The sequence below is a fragment of the Erpetoichthys calabaricus genome, chromosome 1 (genome assembly GCF_900747795.2).
Source record: "Erpetoichthys calabaricus chromosome 1, fErpCal1.3, whole genome shotgun sequence".
In the NCBI taxonomy this organism is placed as follows: Eukaryota; Metazoa; Chordata; class Cladistia; order Polypteriformes; family Polypteridae; genus Erpetoichthys; species Erpetoichthys calabaricus.
The window spans coordinates 134,122,318-134,142,810 of record NC_041394.2 but is presented as its reverse complement, the minus strand read 5'-3'; the positions used below and the strand labels follow the sequence as shown (position 1 = coordinate 134,142,810).

General features: G+C 38.1%; 1 protein-coding gene across 1 annotated transcript in view; it reads right to left on the bottom strand.

The window, feature by feature from the left end:
* Positions 1 to 8,212: 8,212 nt before the first annotated feature.
* LOC127527154 (uncharacterized) overlaps positions 8,213 to 20,493 on the bottom strand; it is a 448,528-nt gene continuing 436,247 nt past the window's right edge. Inside the window, exons 3-4 of the mRNA XM_051924868.1 lie at positions 8,805 to 8,910; positions 8,213 to 8,242 (exon numbers count right to left, since the gene is read on the bottom strand). Coding sequence (XP_051780828.1) covers positions 8,213 to 8,242; positions 8,805 to 8,910 — 136 coding nt within the window. The remainder of the gene's footprint in view (positions 8,243 to 8,804; positions 8,911 to 20,493) is intronic.

Sequence of the window (20,493 nt, the reverse complement as noted above, 5' to 3'; positions counted from 1 at the left end):
GTCTCTATTTGTAGAAGTATATTAAAGAAACATTATATATTTCCTCTGTCTGTACTTCTGTCCAACCTACATTTTTGTAAATAATTTTTTTATGCTTTTTGTCACATGAATAATTAGTATCTAGCGGTGGGATGGCACCCTGCCCAGGGTTTGTTTCCTGCCTTGCACCCTGTGTTGGCTGGGATTGGCTCCAGCAGACCCCCATGACTTTGTAGTTAGGATATAGTGGGTTGGATAATGGATGGATGGATAATTAGTATCTATTGCAATATACATTTGAAGGTGTATTTTTTGGGAAATATGGTTACAACAATGTAGAAAATAACTAAAATGATATTAAGTTTTGAAATTGTAACTAATGTTGTCTCTCTGAGTACATACAAATGAAGTTCATGCGAGTGTGAAAATGAATTGGTTTGAGTGGGCCAACTCATTTAACCTTTCAATATTTGAGCATCTGCCTGACAAGAAAGGAAAACTGTTGCAGATTTCTATTCTGCTTAATGAGGAGTTACAGTAGACATATTTGATATTTTTAGTTATAAGTAAATTTATAATTTATTTTTTTTAGACTAGCCCACAGCTGGCATTAAAAACCACTGGACAACAAGGGAATTCTTTCAAATGTAAATTTCACATTAAACATTAACCTTACTTTTGAGATGAAATGCTCAGCAAAGAAAAAAGGAAACCATCATCTTTTAGAACATTTTGAAGATGAAAAGAATATACAAACATTCTTGCAGCATTTTTCTTGTCTTTACAGTTGAAATAATAACAAAATATTTTTTGAGAAGAACAACGTGATGTAAAATCAGTTCCTCCTATACTGGTATTATCAGTTTTTTACAGTTAAAATTCTCAGCATCAGGAAATAAAGAATATGTGTATGTTGCCAAAAAAGTTAAAATAAATATTTTGGTTAGGTGACAAAGCTGGCAAAGTTGTGAAAATGATGGTAAGAGTTGGCCTGAGGGTAAACCTTTTTTTGTGAATAGTAGAAAAATTGAAATGGTGACCTGAATTGAATAACCTGAATGAGTTCAGCCCTAATCATTCATACTACATGTGTAGAGTTTCCAGAATGCGGAATTTGGTGAACTGTAGACCGAACAGTAATATGTGTTGTATATTTTAGGCAAAAATTGTCATTGCAAAAAATACTGTGTATAAACTGTTTGAGTAATAATAAATGTAATATATGCATAAAGCAAAATCAAATGAAACTGAAGTGTACATACTACATGATAAAGGTGAAAATTAGGTCAATGCAATGGTTGCAGATTTGCATTTCATCGGTCATTAAGAATACATGGCACAGAATACTTTCAACACAGCCCATGCGAAGGTTGTGGTTGCATGATAACAGAAGAGCAATCTTTCAATATTTTAGTAGTAAAAGATTATTCAAAAAGGAGGTGAAGTGCATCAGGAAGAGTAAAAGGGAATTTAAAATACAGACAATGAAATGGAAGATGCTTTAAACTTACATTTTTCTGGGGTCATCACATGTGAGGAAGTAGATAACCTCACAGGGATAAAAGGGATTACTAAAGAGGTGCTGAATGATTTGGAAATTGTAGGGGGAGAAGTACTGCTCAGATTAAATAGGCTGATCAAACAAATCACTAGGGGCTCATGTATAAACAGTGCGTACCCACAAAAATGTTGCGTACACCTGTTTACATGCTCACATCACACTGTATGAAAACTAAACTTGACATAAAGCCACTCACATTCTGTGTGGTTTCCCTTTCTTTTTTAGATTCACATCCATAACACAGGCTTTATCAAATACACTGAAATTAATCGCATATCTATATACTGTATATAAAAGCCAAATACCACTGACTCACTCATCACGAAATCTCCCGAACCATGAGGACTTGGGACTTGAAATTTGGAATGTAGGTTGCCCTTGGCCCATAGGTGCTCACTAAGAAAAGGTTTTAAAAATTTCGTGTTACAAGCGCGAAATTTCTTATAGTTTTTTAGACCCATTTGTATGTCTGTCTGCTTTTCACGAGAGAACTACTTTACCGATTTATTAGCGCGAATCCGAGAGAGACTCATCTGGCTACGGGGAGGGGGCCGGGCCCTCCTCACTCATGCGTCTGCCTTGTGGTGTAACCTTAACTCCGCTTAGTTAGCAAGTAAGAGAACTACTTAACGGATTTCGATTTTTTTTCCTATAATTTGCTTGAACATTCCGGTTGATTTTGCGACTTTCTCATCACGCTAAGTATCATAGTTCGCGTGCGGTACCGATTTATTAGCGCGAATCCAAGAGAAACTCATCGGAATGCAGGGAGTGGGGTGGGGCCCTCCTCACTCATGAGTCTGCTTTGGGGCGTAAATTTAACTCCTCTTAGTTAGCGAACGAGAGAACTACTTAATGGATTTAGATCTTTTTTTTTTCTATAATTTACTTCCGGTTGATTTTGTGACTTCTCTCATTGCGCTGAGAATCATAGTTCACTTGCAGAAGCGATATATTCATGCTAAATTGAAACAGAGGCTGCGGGCCGAGGGGAGGGGGAAGAGTGATGTCAGGAGTAGAAAGCTGGGCAGGGCCCTTCTCACTGTCCTGTTTCACTAATATGCAGGCAAAGCCGCGAGGAATGGCTAGTTGTTTATTTATAGCACATGCAGCATGAGGAAAGCCACCAGCATCTGCCTGGATTACATTCAGCCATGCTCACAGTCTATTTGAAGTTCTCCCATTTGGCAAAAGCTTCAGAACCTTTCATGCACAGGCCTTGAGGTTCAGAAACAACTTCATCCCAAGAGCTATAATCACACTCAATTAGTCCATCAAGTGCTCCTTGTAGAATTGTTTGTACTTATAATTAACAATTACCTCACTATAAACTTTCACTACAGCTGTAATATGGCACAACCTGAGCCAGTTTATGAACCATTTTCACTATGTATATTGTACTTATGCTTTCATACTGTATATTTTTCATAGTTTTTTATTGCATTATTATTATTGTTATTTTATAATTTTATGGGAAAATAAGTTTATGGAGGTTTGTATATTGTATCTCATTGTACCATACAATGACGATAAACTAATTCAATTCAGTTCAATAGAAGAGAGCTTGTGTTTACAGATGATTGTGACTGGCTTCTAAGTCAATTTAGATTTCCAGGAGCTATCCTCTTGGAGCTGTGTGCTGTTAGAATACTAGGATGTATAATTGATATGATTTTAAAGATGAAATGCATTGCATTGTTTGTAGAGGGGTGCAAAACTGGCTCAGACATGGGAAGCAGAGGGTGATGGCGCGAGGAACCGTATCAGAATTGGCTGACGTTAATTGGCTGACAGTGTTCAGAAGCCATTAAGAAAGCTAACAGAATGTTAATTTATATAATACAACGTGTAGAGTGTAAATCCAAGGAGGTTATGTTCAAGCTTTGTAATGCACTGGTGAGGTCTCATCTGAAGTACTGTGTACAATTTTGGTCTCCAGGCTACAAAAAGTACATAAATGCACTAAAAAAGATTCAGAGAAGAGCGACTAGGCTGATTCCAGGGCTACAGGGGATGAATCATGAGGAAAGACTGAAAGATTTGAGCCTTTTACTTTAAGCAAAAGTTAAAATTAGTTCATCAAGAACATGTGGACACAGTTGGTAACTTCTTAATGGTTAATTTCACACACACATTAGGAAGTTTTTCTTTACACAGAGAACAATAGATACATAGAATATATATCACCAAATAGTATGGTAAACAGTAGGACTTTAGGGACTAAAATTAGACTTGATGTTAGCTTAGAAGAATTAAGTGGATAAGGCTGGCAAGCTTTGTTGGGCTGAATTGCCTGTTCTCATATAGATTGTTCTAATGTGTTTAGTTGATCGGTACCTTTTTTTAAAATTGTCTGTGCCACATATATGATTTTGTGATGATATGCTACATGGAACATGTTAAGAGTCTCAGGAAAGACTTTCATGTTTGACATGGCAGCATCCATAAAATACTTGTGGTAGTACATGTGATTGAGTATAGTGGTGCTTTAAGCTTTTTGAGCCTGGTTTACAGTTTTTGATACCTATGTTTTTTCTTACTGTCAAGCTGAAATATGGTTTTCGATCAGTGTCTGTCCATCCTAGCTCCTTATTGGCTTTTTTGAGGTCACTATGTATTCAAAGCTGCCCACCAGAACCTGCTTTCACCTTTGTTTTGTGTGCACAATCTGATCTCTCCAGCCTACCAGCAGTTGCTACTGCATCTCATTTTTCTGTGCTGCTGGCCAGTTAAGCATTACCTGCTCTTTGTTTTTAGTGTGCTGCCTCAGCCTGTCAGACCATTCACATGCACTTTTAAAAATACTGGTTCTTTAATTGTACTTTATGGGACTTTACAGGATTGTGTGGTTCCTTATTGAACTTTTGCTTGACAAAGCACCATTTCATTCTGGTAATGGTTCTTTGTATATGGAGTTGTTTCTTTGTTCTTTGAAAAACCTTCTAATGCATAGAAAAACTGAAATCATTAATGTATGGAAGGCTACCTAGCAGGACACTAACAGATTAGGTACAATCTGGACTTAGACTGTGTTACTGTCTGCATCAAGAGTCTTTTTAAAATTAGGAACCCATTGGCATTTCGTAGATTTGTTACCATCTGTTACTGTGTGGAGCCTGTTAAAGATTGAACTAAATAATGATTCTTTCTGGAACCGTCACATGTATGGGTCTTTTGGGAACCAAAAATGATTCCCCTATGGCATCACTCTGAAGAACCAATCTGCCACCTTTATTTTTTTAAGAGTGTAGGTGAATTCCTGAATCACCCCCTGGGAGGTTCCTCTGTGTAAAATTCTGATTTGTTTTGCTAAGTGAGATGCCTCAGAGTTGTTGCTTTCTCTGATAGCAACTTATGGTTATCTCTTTTAAATGATATTTTTCTGCTAGAGATTTCTTGCTTAATGTGCCTCCTTTATTGCTGATGAAAAAAATAATATCAAGTAACCAGCAAGCATAATTTAAACAATTATAGTAATTGTTTTTTAATTCACCAGAATGGATTGTGACACCTCAAATATTAAAATTATATCTTCTGTTTGTTTTCATTTTCTTGTTTTTCTGTATTTCCTTCTCCAGTCAAGCCTTTGTCACAGTTCCATATATAATATGGCTTTTAATCAGAGAAGAAGTTAAATATTTCCATGGAACAACTTGTGGACCACCAACATTATCTTTGGGAGTTAAGACTGTCCCAGCACTACCAGATCATAGCATTTTAGGTGTCTTCTGGAACCACTGCAGCTTGTAGCCTACTTTCTCTCTCTTAAAAATATCCTACAAGCAGATAGATCCTGGGGTGCGGTGTTTTATCTTTCCCATGCAGATTTACTCTGCTGCCTTGCTATCTGCTGGTTTGGCAGCTCCACTGCTTTGCTGCCAGTCCCCTGTTTGTGGCACTTGCATGTCTTATTTCCCTTGTGGCAACCGATCAGAATACAAAAGAAGTTTTTTGAACTGTGCTTGTAGTATCTTAAATAGTGAGTTATAATACATTTTATTGATAAAAAGTATACTCAACCCTCTTACAAATTCTTTGTTTTTCTTATTGTGATTAATGGAGTCTTGACAGTTTATTTATTGCATAATTTTGTAAAGCATCGTGGATGGGAGAATTATATATTAAATGTTATGTGGACAGGTTATGTGGCTCAGCTCAGATATTGTTATGTTCATATAAAAAATTGGATAATTACTTTCATGTCAAATTTAAAAAGAGGACCACTGCTTTCTATCTAGATGACCAAGATCTGTATAAAAATTAAGCCAGCAGAAAGTCGACAGACAAGTAAATAACAGAAAAGCACCTGAATGTCAGTCAAGCTGAATTATTTTAATTCAGGTCTAAGATTGAAAACAAAGCCTGTGATAACAAATTTTGATGAACTAGTAGCTTTTGTGCTATAAACTAGTAAACTTGCTATGCCTAGGCCAGAGGTCTCCAACACGTCGCTTGTGAGCTACCCCTTTCCAAGTAGCTCGCCAAAGGGTTAATGAATCCTACATAAATTTGAAAACTTGGAAGCGATCTTTCCACAAAATCATATCACGATCCACAATCTGAATTGCAATCTATCTTTTCAATGTGGCATACACTTAAGAGAATATCCGGACTCAAACTCATCAAGACCTAAGTAACACTTTATTTTAAATATCAAACAAAGTTGATTTCAATTGTTCTCTTGTTCGCTAGCTAAGCGGAGTTAAGGAACACGCCCCGAAGCTGGCGAGTGAGTGAGGAAGGTCCCACCCCTTCCCCTTGCCCCGCTGTGTGTTTGTTGGATTTGCGCAAATAAATGAGTACCACAAGCAAACTACGATAAACTAGCCAACCTGCGGCGTAGCATATGCCGCATAATTATGTATTGATGGGTGAACACTTCCTGAAAGACACAGTTGTCCAAATGGGGTTGGTTTGAGGATACGACTGTAAGTGAATGCAAAGATGGAACTCTGGAGAGAGGGTGGGGAAGCGGGCCCAAGAGGTTTCGGGTCCTAACCGTCCAACGACGGGTCGGCACAACTGGTAACGATCCTTCCGCAGGTTCACCTACGGAACCCGTGTTAGGACATTTACATCCTCTAGATAGGCAAGTTCGATCGTCTGACGCCCATTCCGCCCCCGCTATTCTAGTCTGCCGATTTCTTAAGTCATCTCTTAGTCATCGTTCAGTACGCACTTCCTGCTCATGTGTCAGCCCCCAACTCCTCACCTGAATTGCTTTTGTCTGTGTACAGTCCACATGCACTTGTGAGTCACGTTAACTGTTCATTTTCCACACACTGCCTCAGTCGCATGCACCTGTGAGCCACGTTCAGGCCGGATGAGGTTTCCTGTGTTGAGTCAAATTAAGCCACAGGTTCCACACTTGGTGGCGCCCTTCCGTCAATTCCTTTCAGTTTCAGCTTTGCAACCATACTCGCCCCAGAACCCAAAGATTTTGGTTACCCAGTTGGCTGCCCGGCGGGTCATGGGAATAACGCCGCCGGATCGCCAGTTGGCATTGTGTATGGTCAGAACTACGACGGTATGTGATCTTCTTCGAACATCCGACTTTTGTTCTTGATTAATGAACACATTCTTGGCAAATGCTTTCGCTCTTGCGCCATGGTCGGCTGTTTAGTGAATTGTTGGTGGGCGGGGCTCTGTGAGTTGGCGGGTGTGGCTGTCTTGCGTGCGTCTTGCTTGCCATGGACTTAGTGAATTATATATTTAGATAGCGAAATGAGGAGGTCACAAAATCAACCAAAATGTTCAGGCAAATTATAGAAAAAAAACAGATCTAAATCCGTTAAGTAGCTCTCTCATTTAAAACAGACAGACATACAGACAGAGAGACATTGGATTTTATATTTTATATATTAGTAAACCTTCAAAATAATGTGCAGTTAAAGTCTCAACAGCATTCTCAGCATTTCTGGAGCTTAGTAGAGCCGGATAACCATAAGAATCTTCACCAAGCAGCTCTGAAAATGTCTGCTTTGTTTCGGTCTACATACCTCTGTGAATCTGCCTATTCTGACATGAATGTCATGAAAACAAAGTTCAGAACAAGACTGACAGACGAACATTTAAATGACTATATAAGAGTGAACCTAAGTGGCTACACTCCACCATACACCTCTCACTAACTAAAAAACACATCACACATGCAACTGGACATGTGAATACTCTTGTGAAGTGAAACAGTGACATGTAACAAAATGACAAATGAATAAGTAATATATGTGTATTTGTAATTGCATTGTTTTGTCTTGACAGCATTCATGTTTTAATTCAATAGTGTGAGATACACTAGAAAATGCATACAGACATGCAAAATGCACTTGCGGGTGAACTAAATATTTTTTGTGATGTTTTAATTCAAAATGTGAGTTGTTGACACCAACATTTTGAAAATATTCAGGCAAAACAAGCTTATTTAGTTTGTTTGGTTTGAAATAAACTATGAGAATAAACGTTAGAAAACATGAGTAGCTCTCGGCCATTTTCATTTTGTAAAAGTAGCTCTCAGGGGAAAAAAGGTTGGAGACCCCTGGCATAGGCTAATACTTGCACGACTGCTACTTCAGATGGTGGTTCACCCATCATCATCAAAATCTTTGCACATCAATTTAATTTATGTTCAAACATTTTAAACTACTTTCTGTCTTGTTTTTTTTTAATCTTTGTCTAGAAAGAACTTTTATACTCAGGTAAACCCTATACAGGCATTTTACATAGAAATGAAGAAAGGCAATACAAAAAAAAATATTCAATAATTGATAAATTATTAAAATACATTAGTTTAGTTATTAGTTAATAGTATCATGCAGTCACTATTGGTACATTAGATACTGTATGTAGGAATTAAAGAATAGGAATATACACAATTAAAAAACTCCAAGTGGAAGTTGGATCGGTGTAGCATATAGATGATGGCATCCTCCGTTCCCACCTTCTCCTGCAGAGGGTCAAGGGTGTGGCGGACCTGTGGCCTCAGGTGGTGAAGCAGCAGCCGCTACATGGTCTTCATCACATGTGACATCAGGGCAACAGGCCTGAAGTCATTCAGTTCACCAGGATGTGATACCTTTGGGACTGGGGTGATGCAAGATGTTTTCTAAAGCCTCGGGATTCTCCCCTGTTCCAGGCTCAGGTTGAAGATACGCTGTAGAGGACTCCCCAGCTCCAATGCACTGGCCTTCAGCAGTCATGGCGATACTACATCTGGACCAACAGCTTTGCTGGCACAAAGTCTCCTCAGCTCTCTGCTTACCTGGGCTGCTGTAATTGTGGGTGGGGGGAAACTCTCTCCTATGCTGGTGTCAGCAGAAGGATGGGTGGAGGATGCAGTACTCCGAGGTGAGAGTGGGTTAGGGTGATCAAACCTGTTAAAGAAGTTGTTCATCAGGTTTGCTCTCTCCACGTCTCTCTCGATGGTGGCACCCCGCTTCAAGCTGCAGCCAGTGATGAACTTCATCCCATCCCACACTTCCTTCATGCTGTTATTCTGCAACTTCTGCTCCAGCTTTCTCCTGTACTGCTCCTTCGCCGCCCTGAGCTGGACTCGGAGTTCCTTCTGCACATGCTTGAGCTCATGCTGATCACCGCCTTTAAAAGCCCTTTTTTTTGGTTCAAAAGGCCCTTGATGTCACTTGTAATCCATTGCTTGTTGTTAGCATAGCAGCGTACTATTCTTACTGGAACTACAATGTCCATACAGAAGTTGATGTAGTCAATAGTGCAGTCAACAACCTCCTCAATGTTCTCACTATATGATCCCTGCAGGATATCCCAGTCCGTAGTTCCACTCACGGCGGCACCAAACTGAAAAAAAAAAAAATTCTGCAGCAAGTCACTCCTGCTCCTCAAACATGCTCAGCCGGAGTGACCCACTTCAACTGTTCCAAGTGCTGGCCACACACTTCTCTCCAGGGGTTCTCCTCCCAGCTGCCTGCCTTCTCCCGCTATTGAGCTAGCTTCAATCGTCTCCTTTCGCCTCCTGCCTTCCGTTCTCGTTTCCTATAACCTCTGTTCTTTTGTTCCCCAGATCATTCTCTCTTCTTTTTTCTTTCAAATCCCATGTGCTCCCCTTTTATATGCTGGGGAACGGTTGCAGGTGTGATCACCTGATTGCCGCCCTGCACTGATAGAGACAATCAGACTATCCACATGTGCCGGCTGGCAAGGAAATGCACAGTCGGCTGTCTGCCTCACACCAACCTGGAGACAGGCCATCTTCTCAGATGATTGCTCACACCTGTTTTACTCTTCAGTGCAAACAGCCATTTTTCTGAACAGTAGACTTGCTATACCACACTTTTCGTTTGAGCTGAGGAAAGTTGAAGGAGAAAGGAACAAAACATCACCTACACCAAACAATAAATACCTTACTTTTTATCCAGAGAACTATTAATTGTAACTTAATAGTTAGAATAAACTCAGAAAACAAGTTATGGAAATGTTATCACTTTAATTGAAAAGTCATAACCTTTGTGAAAGATAAGTTTTTGGCTGTTATAAGTTTTTTTTCCTAAATTCAGTGGGAAAGTTCAGAGCAGCATCTCACATGCACACAAATGGGGAAACCCAGTGTGGAGTAGCTGTGAGCAAAGGAACACCAAGGTGCAGGAACTAGAAACTTAATAACTAGCTAAAGGACTTATCCATCTTAGTCACAAATGAACAAAAGATCAGAATTCATAAGTCATGTACTTTTTCTAAAGGAAAAAAGTACAACTAAGTTATTGTAATTTTATGTGTTGTGTTGTTTTTTAATGTTCTTTGTCTATATATCTATATACATATTTATATGCTGCATAAATACTTTAATATATCAATGTTCTATTATCCTTATGTTATAAATAAATTGTATTATTTGCAGATATCCATTTTCTATTATCCTTATGTTATAAATAAATTTATTTGGTTTATTGCGCAAGTGTGTTTCGGTTGTTCATTGAAAGACAGTCTTTCACCATGTCAGAACTACAACAAAGAAACTGAAAGTTATTTAATGTAGACTTTCAATAATTTATTGTATTCATCCCTTAATATATCCCGTGTCCCGGCTGGAAGGTGAAACAGAGATATTTGGATGGGCAGAAGTTAAAAACTTCATACATGCTACATTAATTTTCATTTCTTCTTCTCACATCATACATATTTCCAAAACTATGTTTGTTTAATTTATTGCAGTTTGAGGGTGTTACCATAATAATGAAACATTCTGAGACTCCAGTGTCTTTATTTATTTTACTTCAAATACTGTCAATGATAATTTCCACCTTGGCACCTTATTAATCAGTTGAAGGTCATTATGAAAAATATACTGTGGTAATCAGGAGAGTCCTGCTGGGTGAACACTGAAATCTTACTAATACCACAGAATACACAATAAATCAGATATAGAAAATCTTAGCAGTTAAGGTATACATATGAATTGTACTATACAGTCTGCACACAAAAAAAAACATGGCAGCACTGGGCAGAAAAGCCGCTTTTTGTTATGTATATAACTGGAATGCTATCTGTCAAACACTGTTGCATCTATGTGTTGTCTGTTTTGAAGTCTAAAATTAAATGGCAAGTTCTTTTAGAGTTTGCGCCGATCTCTTGTCAGCCCCTGAGTACTCGTGCAGAATGCTTGGAAATTAAGTCCTCTCATTAGCACTGCCACAGGATCATAATAATAATAGGCAGCAACACTGCAACTTCTTGCATGGATTTCCATTTGTTTTTGCTTCCTAAGAAATCCTCTGCTCTCTTTCTTAATCCCCCAATTTAAAGGATGTGCGATGTTGCCACTTGACCATTTAGCCCTGTCCAACCTTCTCCCAGACATTCATCCCACATAGACTGCTGTCTTTCAGATTTTCTGCACACTGTTACAATATTTTCTCACAAACTTTTTTTTAAATAACAGCTATTAGCTAAACAAATGAGCCTGATGGCCTGAATGGTCTCCTCTCATTTGTTAAATGTCTTATGTTCTGATTTATTATGCCATGCAACACAATGCAACACCCAAGTTTGTCATTGTTTTCTTTAGCCTAAAAATGCACAAAATATTTATTTCTGCCATTTTAATATTGCACACACAGTGAGTAAGTGCATATGTCTCATGAAAAAAATGTACTAGATCGTTATAGTTATAGATCATGTGACTTTTATTTGCAGTGTTTTGTATCTGTATATGATATGATTGACATACTTAAGATGCATATATCCTAACTATTTTTTTGAATATTCCATAGTACCAGAGTAAGATTTCAGTGCTTATCCAGCACTACAGAACTATCCGGACTCAGCAATTACCATTGGATATTTGACACACCAGAGTAATGATGGAACTTCAAGGACAGACCTAGATGTAAAAAGTACTTAAGTAGGAGTAATAAAGCTAAACATGCTCAGAATGAGTTGCAGTGCAAGTCTCTGGAAAAGTAAGAAAGCTAACATCTGTGCGTTTCAGGTGTCTGGCATGCTTACATGGGGCAAACAACAATGTGTAAGCCAGAGTTTTATTGTTGAGCAAATTGAGCGGTGTGTGCAATGTTTTTGTTTTTATTAAAAAGTGACATTTGTAAATGATTTACCCAGTAATTTATTATTTTGCACTGCATGCTCGACAATTTCATTTATTATTGTGTACTATATATGATTTTCTTCACAGTGTGTTGCACAGTAAATTGAGTGTTGTATGTTTTCATTACTTTTTGATTTAGTTATCTTTTTAGCTTTTCTGTAAATAAGTGCAAATAAGATTTTCAATACATTTATTACAAACAGCAGCCAGAACTTTGAACTCAATGAGGAGGAGAAATTGTGGATTTACATCTTCATATAGTACACAACAACACAGTGACATGTTGTTATATAAGAAGACAGTTAGATACTTAAATGTTACAGATACAAAAGACACCTGAGGATTTGTGCTTTACTTGCCAAAGATACTGTAATAGGAATTCACTATACTCAATAAGTGCATTTTATAAAGTCACACAGCAAGAATCACTTGCTTCTTTTGTCTCCATTTATTTTGATAAACCCACAGAGCACTAGAGCTATAGCTCATTGAATATAAATTATCATAGCTAAAGAGCAATGTGAAAAATAGCAATGAAAATGTTTAATTTGCAAGCTTAGCCTCAGCATGAAATTGCATCAATATGGTTTAGTTTAATTCTAATTACAGCTTGTCTTGCTTATGCTGTATCATGGGGGATAATTTAGAGCGGTCAGAAGCTTTCTAAGTATGAATGCACACCAGGAAGCTGTTTTAGGTATTTAAAAATATCTTTTTCATAATTTACATTAAAATTCTGTTTGTCGTTATCTTTTAATATTTCACTAATGCATCTGACAAAGGCCTTACCTGTAAATTACCTTTGCCACACTGTGACAGTAGGCCAAGGAATTACCTCCTATATTGAAATGTCTGGACGAGTGGCAGCACCCACTACACTGACACTTTTCCTTCACTTGGAGTTTTTTAATATATCCAAATTATCAAAGATTACATTTATTAATATTTAATTCTGAAAAATCCAGAACTCCATGCTGATTTAGACTTGCTTCTTTGCAGGTTAAACATTTAGTCTATAATTTTAAATTAACCTATGGAGTAAAGCTCTGTTTCATAAACATAGTAACACTACAGTCCATGAGTGTGCATTCAAGAAAATAAGGACATCCCTCATGTCCTTATCTACAGCCATACTGTGTGTCGCAGGGTCTTAAACAAAACTCTGATATTTACAAATATAATTGGTATACATGTAGCACCAACACAAGATAAAGTTTTGGGGATCCACCCCGTATATTGAAATTGAGTAATCTTAAGGGACTGATCTTAGGTCCATTCTGGACAGGTTGAGAGTGTGAACTGAACGGTTTTATAGCTGGGAACAGGAATCACTTGCCGCCAGGAATGGCCGTCCACCCTATTTATGGGAGGGCCTTCCATAGTTTGTGGAGATTCATTTCAAACATGCTAGCGAGTGGAGTGCTTCTTGTATTTAACTGTGCCTTTGTCTTTGGTATTGCTTTTAGTGTATTTTTGGATTATTTGAACCTGTGCTCTGATATCAACTACGCCTTTGGATTCTGTATTGCACTGGGCAATATGTTTCCATTCACTATGTGAGAGTTCTGTTTTAAAATGCCATCTTTAAGGTAAATTGGTGAAGTCTCCACTAGATAATATAAGTTTAACTGTGGATAATGATGGATATTGGATATAGTAATAATGTTTGACATGTTTCATTTAATATAGTTGTGATCTTGCACACAGTAAAGGTAATGTGCTATCAGGTATTTCTGTTTTGATTGATTTGAAGGATGTAAACCTGTTGTCACATTGTCACTACAGAGGTCTTTAAATGTCCAAATTACATGAATTAAACACTATGTACATTAAAGATGGCTGGAATAAACCTTTATCATGCACAGGAGCAGCAGACAATAGCACCTTTGGTTTAAAATGTTTTCCACAATGACACCATATTTTGACCTAAGGTTAAACCACTGGATTAGATAAAATAGTGATAATTTGTAAAAGCAGAACACAAGGCTACTGTTATGTTTTTGCCAGTGTTCCTTCCCTGGGTTATCTTTAAATTTCTTTTTTCTGTCTTTTTTGTTCATTTTTCAATAATGTTCATTAGTTTCAATCATTTCTGTTAACAATTGTTCTATTTATTATTTACTTATTTATATATTCATTGTTAATTTCACTCTATGTATTTATTTTTATGTTTATTTGTGTGCAATTATGTTCTAAAATGTTCCTTGTTACTACAAAGGGATCACATTTCTAGGCCTCCCAGGTAAGGCATATGCAAGGGTGCCAAGCCAAAGATAAAAGAAGGAACAATGTGGATTGTTTCCTGACTGTCGAACAGAAGAACAGCCCCTGCCTGGTGCTTTAGTTTCTTGTTTATTATGTTTATTCTGAAAGTATCTATTTAACAACATGAGTAACTTGAGATATCTTTTTCTTTTTTCACATCATTTGCCATTGTACAGCATTAGTCATTATTGGCTTTTGTCATATCATACATTTTTTTTCTCTCCATCTGGAAACAGATTTAATTTTTTAAGGGCATCACTACCAAGTACATAGGGAAATTAACATATAAAAATATCATATAGATGGAGCACTCGTTTCAGTGTCCCTTGCAACAAATCAATAATGAACATTTGTTGTAGCAATTAGCATTTTTGGAGTGCAGTAGTTCCACAAAAATGAAAAACAAGCATCTCTCAAAATTTTGTAGAAATATTTCTTAGAGTGACTGTACTAACTTGCATTTGCAAATAAAGATTCTCAAGAGTGTGGTGTTAGCGAGTCTACTGAAGTTATACTTGTGGGTATTTATGCCTGGACAAACTGGTGAGGAAGGCAGACTCTATTGTTGGCATGGAGCTGGACAGTTTAACATCTGTGGCAGAGCAATGAGCGCTCAGCAGGCTCCTATCAATTATGGAAAATCCACTGCATCCACTAAGCAGTATCATCGCCAGACAGAGGAGCAGCTTCAGCGACAGACTGCTGTCACTGTCCTGCTCCACTGATAGACTGAGAAGATCGTTCCTCCCCCAAACTATGCGACTCTTCAATTCCACCCGGGGGGTAAACATTAACATTATACAAAGATATTGTCTGTTTTTTACCTGCATTATTATCAATCTTTAATATTGTTTTTTGTATCAGTAAGGTGCTGCTGGAGTATGTGAATTTCCCCTTGGGATTAATAAAGTATCTATCTATCTATTTGTTATGTAACTTAGAATTTTCTTATGTCTCTGTCACCTTTGGATTTCTATTTCAATAGCACTTCAGGATGTCCACATGAATTGAATTGTACAGGAAAAGCACGTACAAATATATTACACATATGACATCTGGGAAACTAAAAGGTTTGTAATGACTTCCCTACCAAATTCCTTAGCTCATTTTTAGACTACTCTTTAGACTCTTTACTCTTTTTAGACAAAACTACTGTCATCGTTACAACCATTTTATACAATTAGAGGCAGATGCAAAACTGTGTATGGCCTGGAGTGTGCCTGTGCCACCTCAGTCGTTATGTCTTTAGATTTTACATGTTAGTTTGTAAAGCCAGTTTGCCACTCTTGGCCTGGAGAGGCAGCCATTCTATTCTAAGTTCCTCGTGCTTTATAAATTAGAGAATAGCTTCTTTTAAAGACTTTACTTAGAGTACACCAGTGCTTAATTTGAGCCAGTGCTGAATGGAGATCTGCTTCTTACCTCTGATTTGGAGCTTTTTGCACTGTAGGAACTCTAAATGTGCTCTGGAACCTCAAAATGTGTGTTTGAAACATGCAGACTTTACTTAACATTACACCTATCTGTTTTTTGATAACCTAATCTAAAAAGAAAAAAGGCAAAAAAAAACCACTGGAAGCCACACAAACTGAAACAAATCATTAGGTTAGTGTAGTAAAAAAAAAGTTGTTTCAAGTGTAGATGCTGATATGGGACAATGTGTGTGGAGATGCATCACACAAGGTTGAGGAGAGTGAAATCCCCTATATGAGTGTGCTGCCCAGAGTGTGAACAGTGGAATAATTTAAGATGGCAAGATATCCAAGTAAAAAACTAATTTATGGATGTGAGTATACAGTACTGACTTCATATTTTTTTAGGTTGATGACAACACTAACAGCACTGTGCTCAGGTGCCCAAATTAACATTATTGCTGTGTTCTGGGCAGTCAATTGAAGTTCATCCCCACATCATATATACATTAAGCACTGAAGCACATCATAAAAGCTCAAAACCTTACTTTTTAACTCAGACTATTTACTATATTCCATTTTAAAAGTTCTGACCAAATATTCAGTAAAGCAGATAATCATCCATCCATCCATTATCCAACCCGCTGAATCCGAACACAGGGTCACGGGGGTCTGCAGGAGCCAATTCCAGCCAACACAGGGCACAAGGCAGGAACCAATCCTAGGCAGGTTGCCAACCCACCACAGGACTCACACACACACACCCACAATCCAAGCACACACTAGGGCCAATTTAGAATCGCCTAACCTGCATGTCTTTGGACTGTGGGAGGAAACCGGAGCGCTTGGAGGAAACCCACGCAGACACGGGGAAAACATGCAAACTCCACGCAGGGAGGACCCGGGAGGCGAACCCAGGTCCCCAGGTCTCCCAACTGCGAGGCAGCAGCACTACCCACTGCGCCACCATGCTGCCCAAAGCAGATAATCAGACATGGACAAATACTTTTTGAACAGAACTATTAATTACTACAGAAATAGCTGCTGAAAAAGAATGGACATATGTATTTACAGTCGGGGAAAAGTTTTCACAAAGTTTGCTGCTTCAGTGCTTTTAGGGTGATGTTTGGCCTGAGCTCTCAGAATTGTGACAGAATCTCTTCTAACCAATCTCTCTCTCTCTCATTCCTCCTAGGGCATGAAACGGAAGCGGAAGCAGAAGCAGACAATGGCCAACAGTGAGATGAATCACGTTGCCGTCGTCATAGAAGAACTCCAGGCACTCGACGAACAGATTCAGAAACTCCTGTCCAGACAAAGATACCTTAGGGATCTGAAGGCTCGGGTACTGGATAAACCATCCTCGCCATCTGTAATCGGAGTAACATCAAGTAAACTTCACCCCCGCGCCTTGTAGAAGCAACGACAACTCCGACAAAGACCTCAGCGGATTTCAGCTATGCAGGTGGGGGTTCAAGGCTAGAATGCCTCCATTTGCACAGGCGAGCATTTTGACTCAAAACCGGTTCGACCCTCTCCGCATCCCCAGTTTGCCTTCAGCCCCTGGTGATGTAATAGTGGTAGGTGATTCTATAGTTAGAAACCTCAATATGGCATGCCCTAATCGAAAATCGTTTGTTTCTTGTTTTCCCGGTGCTCGTGTCTGAGATGTGATGAGACGTGCGCTGGCAATCTACGAGAAGCACAAGGAGAGGGCATTTGGAGCGATTGTTTTGCATGCCAGCGTGAACGACATAAGGCATCGACAGTCGGAAATCCTCAAGGCTGACTTCGCAGCTCTAATTAAAGACACGAAGGAGAGGACCCCATCGGCAAAGATCTTCATTTCGGGTCCACTACCTCTCGTCAGACGATCAAACGAGTACTACAGTCGTCTGCTAGGATTAAACAACTGGCTGCAAGGCTTCTGCAAGAATCAAGACATCGGATTAATAAACAACTGGGACCTCTTTTGGGAAAGTCCGTGTTTCTTCAAGAGAGATGGCCTGCATCTGAACAGTTTCGGCACCCGGGTCATGTCCGAAAACATATCTAAGGTAATTCGTTTATCTTGACTATCTATCTCTATTCTAAACCCCTTCCGAAATGCTATTGCTGTGCTAGGACATGATAATTGTTTAATAAAATCTTCTGTAAAAGTGCACAACATTAATACTCTAATAACCAATCTCAATGCACGCAGAAGATCTAGGCAATATGGCATAAACACCAATAATTTAATTAAAATTACTACTTTAGATGAACAATGTATTAAAACTATAAAAACAGACTATAGATTAAAAAAAATACACACAGAGTGGCGCTAATAAAAATAACTTAGTTCCTGTACCAAATATCAATAACGCACATATTATTCATCTCTGCCCCTCCGAAATATTAAATATGGCACTATTAAATGTTAGAACTTTAACTAACAAGACGTTTTTTATCAACGATCTTATTAGTGATAGAAAAATTGATTTCATTGTATTTTCAAGTGAAACGTGGCTTAGCTCAGATGGCGCGGCTGTTTTAATCGAATCTGCACCTCCGGATTACAGTTTTACTCCTGCAGACCGCCAAGGAAAGAGGGGTGGCGGCTTAGCAAACATTTACTCTAGCCGGTTAAAATGTAAAGATTGCAGTTTTGGTAAATTCAAATCCTTTGAGTATCTCGCCGTTGTTATTCATGGAGATTCTCACGTTCTAGTATTATCCGTGTATAGACCTCATAAATTCAACGCATCTTTCCTTGATAAATTCTCTGACTTAATGTCAATTTTAATTACGAACTATGACACACTCTTAATAGTCGGCGACTTTAATTTTCATTTAGATAATCAGTGTGACCAAAAAGTAAAAGAATTCATGAACATCCTGGACTCTTTTGATTTGAGACAGCTCGTTAATCAGCCTACACATAAAGCAGGTCATACATTAGACTTAGTGATTACTAAAGGACTAAAAGTTGATATAAAGCAGATCATTGATATTGGTCTATCAGACCATTTTCTTCTACTTTTTAATTTAGAAATAATGTTAGAAAACACTCATGAGAAGCATTTTGTTAAAAAACGCTTCTTTGACTCATCAGCAGCTTTAAAACTTAGAAACATTCTAAACAACCAATCCGTTTATAGTGCCAACTGTAATAGCGAGGATAATGTAAATAATAAGGTGGAAAGATTTAATACTAAAGTGAGGGCTGCTGTTGACTTAGTTGCACCTGTAAAGACAGTTAAAAAATCTTCTAGCATTGTTATACCATGGAAGACCCAAAGAGTGTCTGATTTAAAGAGAACATGCTGTATAGCTGAGCGTAAATGGAGGAAGACTACACTAACTATCCACTATGAAATATTAAAAGTTAAAATAACAGAATACAATAACACAGTCCGTCTTGAGAGGCGCTGCTATTTCTCTAAGATTATAAATAACAATGCTAGTAATCCCAGAGTCTTATTCTCTACGATTGATCGTTTGCTAAACCCAGGTAACTCAAAGGAATGCCTCCTAAGTACTTCCAGTAAAACCTGTGAGGCTTTTGCTGTATTTTTCAATCAAAAAATTAATGATATTAGAAATAACATAGTATATCCCCCCAACACTAAGGATCCTCCTAAACCCCAGTATTCCATTGTAAACAAATTAAACTCTTTCACTAGGATAGATTTACCTGATTTACATAAAATAATTTCTCAACTGAAACCCTCCACCTGCGCCCTTGACCCAATACCAACAAATTTTTTCAAAGAAGTATCGGACGTGCTAATTGATAATATTCTTGACATAGTAAATTCGTCATTAGATATAGGGGTCTTCCCAGACTATCTCAAGACTGCTGTAGTTAAACCCCTACTTAAGAAAAATAATCTTGACCCCTCTGCTCTTGAAATTTTAGACCCATCTCTAACCTACCTTTCTTAAGTAAAATTTTAGAGAAGGCAGTCATTATGCAGTCAAATGACCACCTTAATAAACATGCTATTCTTGATAAATTTCAGTCAGGTTTTAGAACAAATCACAGCACAGAAACTGCACTCGTTAAAGTAGTAAATGACTAGCGGGTAAATGCAGACAGAGGTCATTTATCTGTTCTCATCTTAGATCTGAGTGCCGCATTTGACACCATTGATCATAATATTCTTAGAAATCGCCTTAGTCAATGGGTGGGCCTCTCTGGCAGTGTCTTAAATTTGTTTGAATCCTACCTGGCAGAGAGAAAATTCTTTGTTAGTTGTGGTAATTACAATTCAAGGACACATGATATCCAATATGGTGTTCCACAAGGCTCTATCCTGGGTCCGCTGCTCTTCTCAATCTACATGCTTCCGTTAGGTCAGATTATCTCAGGGCACAACGTGAGCTACCGCAGCTATGCTGATGACACACAGCTGTATTTATCAATAGCACCTGATGACCCCGATTCTATTGATTCACTAACACAATGTCTGACTTGTATTTCAGAATGGATGAATAGTAACTTTCTCAAGCTAAATAAAGAGAAAACTGAAATCTTAGTGATTGGCAATAATGGATACAATGAGGCTATTAGAAATAAACTAGATATATTAGGATTAAAAGTCAAGACGGAGGTAAAAAGCTTAGGGGTAACTGTTGACTGTAATCTGAATTTTAAATCGCATATTAATCAGATCACTAGGACAGCATTTTTTCACTTAAAAAACACAGCAAAAGTTAGACCT